Raw genomic sequence first — 9264 nt, forward strand, 5'->3', positions numbered from 1 at the left:
AGAAAAGATCTGTGATGCTTACTTCAGCCTCCCCCGAAGAAGCGCTCCGTACCACTAACATCAATGTGTCTGACTCTATAAATAGGAGTTTGACAAACAACCCCTTTTCTTTCCCCAGGCTCCTGTCACATGCGAGCAAGTGCTTTCCTCAGACTCAGCCTGCGTTACAGCAGCAGCCTGGAAAGCTGGCTTTGCAGAAGAGGACTTGACATGGACGCAGAGGATGCTGCGGAGGCAGAAGTGAGCGTGCACACGCGAGAGACGCATCTGCAGAACTGTAGTTCTGTGTTCACTGAAGGTAATAAGCAACACAGCCTGTAACAATTAGTGTGCTTGTAACGAGGAGGCCACAGGCAAAGGCTTTGTCCGTGTGTCACGGGGCCCGTGGTTCGCGCTGTGGGAACCTTTACTACCCTGTGCACAGAAAAGAGATTAATTTGAGCTTTTAAGGTCAGACAGCTGAGCTGAAGTTGATTTTCTTGGCTGTGATTTCTTTGACTTAGAGAAACACCATGACCTGATTCTCATTATTATTGTCGTGTAATGTTTCTTTGTTTGTACTGGGCCTCAGTTTACCTTTCTCCTACCTGCACTTTTGAAGGAGCTGTCTCTGGCAGTTACTCTTCTGTGAAAAATGGAGTTTATCAGCTCTACGTTATCACCTGATACGACTGGGTTTAGTGAGTTTATTAAATTGCAAAGGGTGTGTGCTTTAGATGAATAAATGGAACCTACAGAAACTAGAATCAAATCAGAAAGGCTCCCCACGCACCTATAACTCTGATTAGATCTCACTGAAACTGAGAGGTTTCTTGAATGGTTACAAGAACTGCCTCAGTGACTAAGTGGTCTGGCTCTTACAGTCTGGTTCCTTCTGCATTCCTCGCTTCAGAAAGACTGATTAACATTAAACTGCTTGGAGAACCTCATGCTTCTACAATAAAATAATCCATTTCTCTCGTAGTGAGATGGTTATAGCTATTGCCCTTGCTTTTTTGTGCTTTGCAGATTGAAAGCTGCTGGGAATAAGTTACCTCTTACTCTAGAAGACATGATTTCCAGGGAAGTGTTAGGATCTCCTGTCCGTCCGTCTGTTGTTACTGCGTTTATCTGGTAAGCATTTGCTGGGAAGCTTGGTCATATTTAAAACATCCTGTCTGTATCTACACTGTGGTGAAAAGCATCGTAGCAGAGAAATACAGGCAGTGCGGTTTATGGAAAGTCCCTGCCAGAGCTGGAAGAAAGAACAGTAATTTTTATAATAGATAAAGTAACACTAGTCAGGGGAGAAGCCGCTGAAGGGAGGGAGAAAAAAAGACCAATTGTGCCTAAATCAGGTTACTAGCACCGTATCTGACTCACAAACAAGTATTCCAGCACAGAATATTCCAGTTACATTTCTTACGTGAAAGGAAGCTCCTTCTCCAGAAACCTTACAGTTTAAGGGGTCGGCTTCATCACGTGATGCAAACTGATGTACGGGTAACCGGCTCAGCACGGCTCCTAAAAGCTGTCTCAGAGGTGCGTTAAAGAGAATTTAATGCCACTGTGGAGGAGCAGGGCACGGGCCTAAGCGACGTCACTGCCATATTGGACATGACAGGCCCCAGCTTTTCCCATCCTTTATCATCACCTACTGATCTTGTAAAAACAAAACAAAAAATGCAGATAGAAAAGCTGATCTCTTGTGGAGGCATTTCAAGTCGTTAAAAAACTTTGTGTCTACTAAGATGCTTATTTCTCCGAATGCTGTTTCAGGTGTGGTATGTCAGGTGGTTCAGCCCTCCAGGTGAACAGAAGCAGTTACGCAGGGAATGGAGCTCATACCTGAGCACGACTGGCAGCCCCCAACCAGCATGTGCTTCCCTAGATTTTGACCCCAAAACTCTGATGTACCCACAGGCTTGGAGTGCTGCCAGCATCTCTCTCCCGGCTCTGCTGTGTGCTCCCTTTCAGAACTGTTGCTCGCCTGGCAGCCCTTGCAGGCGCAGACAGGCTGTGTCTGTCTAACTCCCTGTTCCAGGCAGAGCGGTGGCACAGCAACCGGAGTGAGGACTCGGACAGCTGTCGATACAGCAACAGGTCCTGAAGCTGAACCTGGCTCTTGTTTTAGGAAAAGCATTGGAATCCCTTTCTTTTCCCACCCCCATGAAACTCCAGTATGCAGAAGGGAAGCTAATCCAGCTTTTCCCCCAGTGAGTACTGGCTTTTTATTTCCTGACCTTTAAACTGCTGTTCCTCTCTTCCGGGCATATTCATGTATTATTCAGTGGATATTTCTTCCTTTTTACAGATTATTTTATCAGCAGCCAAGAGTGCTGGCTCCAAAGAAAGTCTCTTTGTTTGAACTTGTCTGCTGACTTCGATTTGGGTGCTCCGTGGCACTCACAGTTTCAAAGTCCTGGTACACACTGAATGGTACCTTGTTCCAAGAGGAGCCTAACCACACGGGTATGCCTACAGCTGTCTGTGCTGCTCAGAGTTTAGTCACTGTGTACTCACCAAGATACCTCCTGCAAGCTCCAGTCCATCTACCTGGCTGCTGCCCCGAGCTCTTTTTGAGATGGGAGATGTGTAATAGCTGGAGGACAGTGAGAAATACTTTCTGTAACTGACCTTCAAAGCCATCTGGGGGCAAAATCAAGCAAGTGCCTCGTGTGACCTTCAGCAGTGGTTTCAGCTAACCTGCCGGAACAAACTGCAGGCACTCACACAGGCCAGTCCCTAGGGAAGCAGTCAAACCATGAGTTTAAGCAGACGTGGAAGGTTTCAGGCAGCAGCAGCTATGAAGTGACTTAGGCAGATGCTCGTGGTTGTTAGCAGTCTCCCCCGGTCCAGCTCCAGTGACCTGACGCTTATCTCCAGCAGTTTACCTTCAACAGCCACGGTTCTTCTGCGTGTTAATAAACACACCCTGTTGGTACATATCTCCCGCCCAGCTACTTCAACAGGATGTGCTAGGCCTGAATATTTCTCTCTTCCATACTGGAATAAATTAATGTGGGAAATCAGCTAGTAGCTGCTGGACTAAATGAGGAGAGAATCATAGTTTTAAGTGCTCTGTCTTCTGAAGGGAGTTCACTAGCAGCACTGGGAGGATGTGTACCATGGAAATGAGTCATTGGGAAACCCAATGCAGCCCTTTAAAATGAAATGAGAAGAAGTCCTGCTTAGAGAAACAAGCTTGCAGATTTCCTTCTGTCTCTCTCTGTCCCCCCGCTGAAAAAGGATAATTAACCCAGAAAGAGAACAACTCAGTACATTTTCTACAGACCAAATTCATCTTCTTGTATAATTTAATCTTTGAATCCCATACATTACCCCAGGAGGAGGTGGAATTGTTATTCTCGTATCTACTCAGACTGAAAGTATTAGATCTGGGCTGAAAATGCGCTGCTGCCTCCACCATCAGACTGCTCCCCATGGGTCCCTCGCTTTGGATTTTGTGCTGTTATTGCCTTGGGACTGTGTCAGATGGGAGACTGCTTCAGCCTCCAAGCCTGGCCCTGTGCTGTGCACAACAAGTTGCATTAGCAGAGTGTTACAGATCATGGCCTGGGGTGCATGTGGGCAGGCCAGGGTAAATTACACATCATGAATGACACCTTGTTTTAAAATCAAAAGGTAAGAAAGAAACCCTGAATGCAAAGAAGAACGTTGAAATAGCATTGCCTGGCTGGGATAGGGCATAATCAGCCTCTGCTGTATGTGTATTCAGTATTTCCACTACCCACACAGGAGATTAAGGATTCCTTATAATTTTGTTACACATTTCAATACTGGCTGACATACAGAATCTGAAATGATATCTGAATGTGTTGAAGCTATATATAAACACTGGGAAAATAAACTGTCATGCTGCAAGCTGTGTTTTAATAACACAGCAATAGGGTATATTTTTATAGTCATTTTCATATTATTACTGGTGTTTTAATCCGTATGTACCAATCTGCATCAGACTGATAGCAAATATGCGTAGCTTCTCATTCCGTGAGTTCGATGGTTATTAAACTCTCCTCAGCAGGAAAATCCTGTGAGTTAAATGAGATCTTAGTAGATCCTTGGGGTTTTGCCAATTTGTTAAACAGTGTTTAATTTCATCCCAGGAACTGAAATGTCCGTGCTTGGTAACAAATAAGGGGGCAGGGGAAAAGATCTGAAGATAATACCATCCATAATGAGTCCATGCTGATAGACACACTCTTCTAGCTGCCTTTTTAGGGTTTCTTTCCCATTTACTAACCTTGAACCCAAAAGGAACAGTTACATTTCATTAACATTCCCTTTCTGTTCCTTCAGGCGTCAGGATGCGCTGGCAGTCACACTGTGGCTGGCCCCCATTGTCTGGGAAGGAGCCTTCCATTCTGAGATCCTAGACAGTGCCTACAGGCCACTGAATCTCACCCTCAGGGTGGCAGCCTTTGCTGTTGGAAAGTAAGTGAACACCTCGGTGGGCACAGTTTTTGGGTTGATGTACTTCCTCTATGGAAAGATCATTTTGGCTTTTCTTGTCCTTAGCAGAACTGAAGTCTGTCCCAGTCTGTAGTAAATCTTTATGTCCTTATATTGCGTCCGTAATCATACCTTGGGGGTTGAGTCTGCTACCTTGTACCTAAAGCATGGTCGGTGTTTTTGAAGAACTAGCCTTGGAAATTAGAGCTGTAGACAGGTAGTTGGTTGGTCAAAGCAGGGACGATCTGCTTGTTCCTTGTCCTCCACTCTGTACTTCACCTATTGCGTGTGTAGTGCATGCATCCTTGCAGCAATAGCTCGCCAACGCTCTTCATCCCTTGTCTTCTTCCGTCCATTAAAGTACCCTTCCTCATCCACCGTGCAGCCCCTTGTCTCTGCCGTGCTGTTCACGTGTTGTGTCTGCACAGATGCATAAGGTTTGTGGGCCACTTCTGGGAATCAGCAGGGAAACATCTCAGGAAAGGGTCTCCTGTGAACTGTTATATCTTCATGGACAACCCTGAGACAATTCCCGATGTCCAGCTGCAGCCCGGACGAAGGGCTGTCCCCATCAAGAGATAGCACTGTCCCCATCAAGAGATACCCCAGCTGGCAAGAGATCTCCACGTGCAGGAGGAGGCCGTGAACAGGCCTATCGCAGAGGTGAGCCGTCAGGAGGCGGCCTACCTCTGCTGCCTGGACACTGATGTGGTGCTCTCCATGCCTGGGGGCCTGAGGCCCTGGGTGATACGGCAGCATCCCTCAAAGCCAGTTCCTTATGAGAGGAGGAGTTCTTCAGCACCCTACATCCCTGAGGAAGAAGGAGACTTCTACGGAGGAGCTGTGTTTGGAGGGCTGGTCAAGAAAGTCTGTGAGTTCACCCAGACTTGCCACATGACCGTCCCGACGTACAAAGCCAGTGGGATCATGGCAGCCTGGCAGGAAGAAAGCCATCTCAACAGGCACTTCCTCTCCCACAGACCCTTCAAGGTACTTTCTCCAGAGTATTTACGGGATGACAGGAAGCCAAAGTCCCCTGAGATTCACCATGGTGGATAAAAACTACAAAGAGATACGAGATTGACCTTCGGATCCCTGCGGAGATGTCCTCCACACAATCAATCCACTGAATATTACCTCCCACAGAACATGGCCCATCATGGATTTATGTTCCCAGTGTGAACAAGCTGAGACAGGAACATGGGGATAGATAGTTTCTCTGGAGAACAGGAGTCTTCATGCATTTCAGAAGCAGCAGCCAAAGTGGGGAGGGAGAATGAAAAGGTTTCTAGGTTCCTCATCTTTGTAAACACAAACATCCTGCTTGAGGCTGCAGCACCCAAAAAGGCATCCAAAGGGCCAGTTATCAGATGCAGGGCTGCAGATGACTTTTCCAGAGGCCGAGCAAGAATTCAGTGAGATCAAAATGCTATTTGATATTCCTGTGGAGAAGGAGAACTTGAGTTTTAGTAAAGACCTTTTCACTTAATAAGAAAAAAGAATTTTGCTGGGCAATAGATTTTAATGTATTGTGATTTAAACTTACACCCTTTATCAGGGTCAGGAGGAAAATTATGCAGCAGGATTTCTTGGACCTTCTCGGCAGAGAGCTGGTGCCAGCCACTGCCAGTAAGGACCCTGGTCTGACAGGACAAATAGTGTGAATTCATAGAGTGGTTATCTTCCAAATTCCAGGGTGTTTTGGAGACGTGAGTTTAGACACAACTGGCCCAGCTCAGGCCCTGACTGAACTTCTTTGGGTTTATTTCAGTCGCAGATGTGCTCTGAACCTTTTCCCTGGCTCACATGTCTCTGTAGATCATGTAATCTTTTCCAACACAGAAAATCTGGTATCGAGAAGTTCATGTTCCTACCCATTGCTTCAGTCCTTTCCAGCTTCTCTGAGCTCTGTGAAATAAATTGGCTAGAAGCTGCTGGAGCGGACAGTGAGAGCTGATGAGTTCCAGCCGACGGGGTGATTTCATTTTATAATGAAATGCTCTAGTGAAACAGTTCAGTCTAGAGCTGGAAGGAGGCTGGGGTTAACGTTTTCTTTGCGTGAATGCGATGAGAAGCCGAACGAGGCGTTTTGCAGCCTTTAAAGCCTGACGGCTCGCTCGGGTGAACAGGGGCAGGGGTGTCCCAACACGGGGAAGCAGCCGCAGCTTGCCAATGCCAACTGCGTAGTCGTCAGCTGAGGTCAGAGCGTGGAGTTCCATGTACCACCTCCCCTGCAGCAGCAAGTCTGCCATAAACATCTCCTCCATCGCCTCCCGCGCCGTGGTACCGAAGGGCTGGGCAGGCCTGTGCCGTGAGCAGGGAGCAGCAGCGCCGGGACGGCTGCCATGCTGTACCGTGGGGCGAGGAGGAGCCGGGGTGAAAGGGCTACGCTGACTGTTTCTAAGGGAACAGGTTTTTTTTAGAAAAAAGGCTCATTTGGCAGGGAGGGAGTAAATGGGGAAGAGGTGCCTGGCTGTTCTTGCTTCTCTTCACATGAGAAAATTGCTGGATGGCAGCATATCAAGTATTCAAAGCTTTAGGGCCCCACCACTGATTGTCAATGACTTAACGAGCCATTTCAGTCCTGTGTGAACAGGCTGGGAATGGCACTTGCCAACATCCATGTAGCCATTTCATCTTCCAGAAGACTAATTAGGAAAAGCTTTCACGGTACCCATAATACAGACAAGGTACACAAATTGCCTCCAGCCCCAAACCCCGAGTGGCAGCTGGGTCTGTTGATTCATGATTTACCCAGCAAAGGGTCTACTTGATTATCTTTTCTCCAGACTGTTCTTAGTGCTGTGGTGCTGGAGGAAGACACCCTCTGCGTAACGAAACCAGAACTGAATCTCCCGTGAAGATGCTTATGTTTGGGAACGCGGCACCTCCTTTACGCCAAAAGGGGGAAGAAAGATCCTTACCCAAATATTTCCAAAAAGATACATTCTCACCAAAACCAGGATTAATACTGTGTATTTCTTAATTGTGAAACAGTTGTGCCCAAAGGCCATGACACAAACCAGGGTCTCATTACGCCATTTGCTATATATATGCGTATGGATTCTTTTACAAGCCAGAAGGAACTGTCGGGTCTGTCCTCCTGCACAGGACAAGCCGCATAATTTTATCTCCCAGTGCTCACAGTACATGGCTGGGATAGATCCCTCCAAAAAGCATTCAGACCCAGTAAACACAGAGGGACGTAGCAGCCATGGATCAGCTGTGCCAGTGGCTAATTCCCCTTATGCCTTAACTCTGCCCTGAACTGGCCTGTGTTCGCAGCCTCTACTTGAAGCCGTTGGGCTTTCCTCTGCCTGACTAAATATCTTGAATTCCTATGCAGATATTCATAGCCTACACTAAATCCACCATGAGAGGACGTTCTCCGGCAGAAATTATGTGGGATAGAGGATGGTTTATGCTTTTGGGATTCCTGTTCTGAAAAACTTCTGTGCAAGGCTTGGTCTCCGGCTCTGCTTCCCAGCCGCCTTTCGGCTGCATCCAGGACCCTGTGATTGACACGGTAACAGCCTGGTTTGTGCAGTGCCAAACATGTTTATCTTCCTGGCAGGCCCGCAGCTTCTCCCCCGGGGAAGGCCTTGTGTCACACGTTACCTGACACAGTTCTGCTCCACGGGGCTGTGATTTGAAGCAGTACCTAGAAACGCCGTCTCCAGGGAGGAGAAGAATGTGACAGCGGAAACATGCTCCCCAGTGCAACGTGGGAGATGCATGATTGCAGAAACACGCTCCCCAGTGCAACGTGGGAGATGCTCCCTGAATCAACTCATGTCCTCCTCTAATTAACGAAAGCCTGGACTTCCGTTGCCGTCTCCTGCTGATTAATCCGGCAGCGCCAGCAGCAAGCTTTCCTTCTCTCATTCGAACCGTGTAGCCTGAGACTTGTGGGCAGTGTGGGAGCTTCGCAAGGACCTACTTTCTGATCTGAATCCCCCTCCAACACCCTCTGCTCAGTGGGGAAACCGAGGCACGTGGTAGCAAGGCAGCAGACTGGCACTCTGCACGTGAGGTCTTCCTCCGTTCTCCATGGGACAGTGCTGTGTCACGTGTCTCCCTTCACAGGGGGAATTTGAACGTGGAAACAGGCACACAGTACTGCATGAGAAGTGATTCACCACGTGTAAATAAATCATCAGCCGGTTTATGCTGCCTGAGGATCCGATCATGCTTTCAAGGTATTTCTGACTCAAGCCCTGTTTGTCCTTAACCAAGTCTCAGATCAGGAGCGTGTTGCCTTCCCAAGGGCCCCTTGTTCCATCCGTCCCTTTCTGCTTGGCTGGAACAGACTCATCATTCATTGTCCATCTCATGTAAGAACCTGTCTGACAGGCTTTTTCTTTCCTTGTGAAAGAAAAGTGAGCTGGTGGCTCACTTCATGCATTTATCCCCAAAACAAATAAATAAAACTTCTTCGGGGGGGTGGGGGCGTGGGGCAAGAAACAGAAACTTCCAACACTGAACGTGACCCTAGGTGGGATCAAACTGTGATCCTCTCATTCTCCCCACCGACCGGACAATAAACATTTCCACTAAGCCAGACCAGCCCCTTTTTTCACTCCTGTTTGGGTTTCCCTTAACCACGTGTGGTGTTGCCTGACATTATTGACCAGAAATACCAATTTTAACCACTTTGGTGCACAGCAGTGGTTACGAAAGGACCGGCCTCGTCAAACCTTCTCTGTGTGAGATCTGTGCCTGGGGGACATGGAAATGAGATGGTCTTCAGAGATGGTCTTTGAGCAGACAGGGATGAGGAAGGGTAGGAATATCAGACCCAGAAGGCCAACC

The 9264-nt window shown here is 47.7% G+C and overlaps 1 protein-coding gene across 1 annotated transcript; it reads left to right on the top strand.

The window, feature by feature from the left end:
- Positions 1-2148: 2148 nt before the first annotated feature.
- LOC104507797 (globoside alpha-1,3-N-acetylgalactosaminyltransferase 1-like) lies at positions 2149-5536 on the top strand. The gene is given in 9 exon segments (XM_010149200.1): positions 2149-2195; positions 2294-2341; positions 4300-4434; positions 4881-5019; positions 5021-5084; positions 5087-5167; positions 5170-5209; positions 5211-5498; positions 5500-5536. Coding segments are annotated over 9 exon segments (879 nt in total).
- The last annotated feature ends 3728 nt before the right edge of the window (positions 5537-9264 follow it).

The sequence above is a fragment of the Eurypyga helias genome, unplaced genomic scaffold (assembly GCF_000690775.1).
Source record: "Eurypyga helias isolate BGI_N326 unplaced genomic scaffold, ASM69077v1 scaffold2363, whole genome shotgun sequence".
Lineage (NCBI taxonomy): Eukaryota > Metazoa > Chordata > Aves > Eurypygiformes > Eurypygidae > Eurypyga > Eurypyga helias.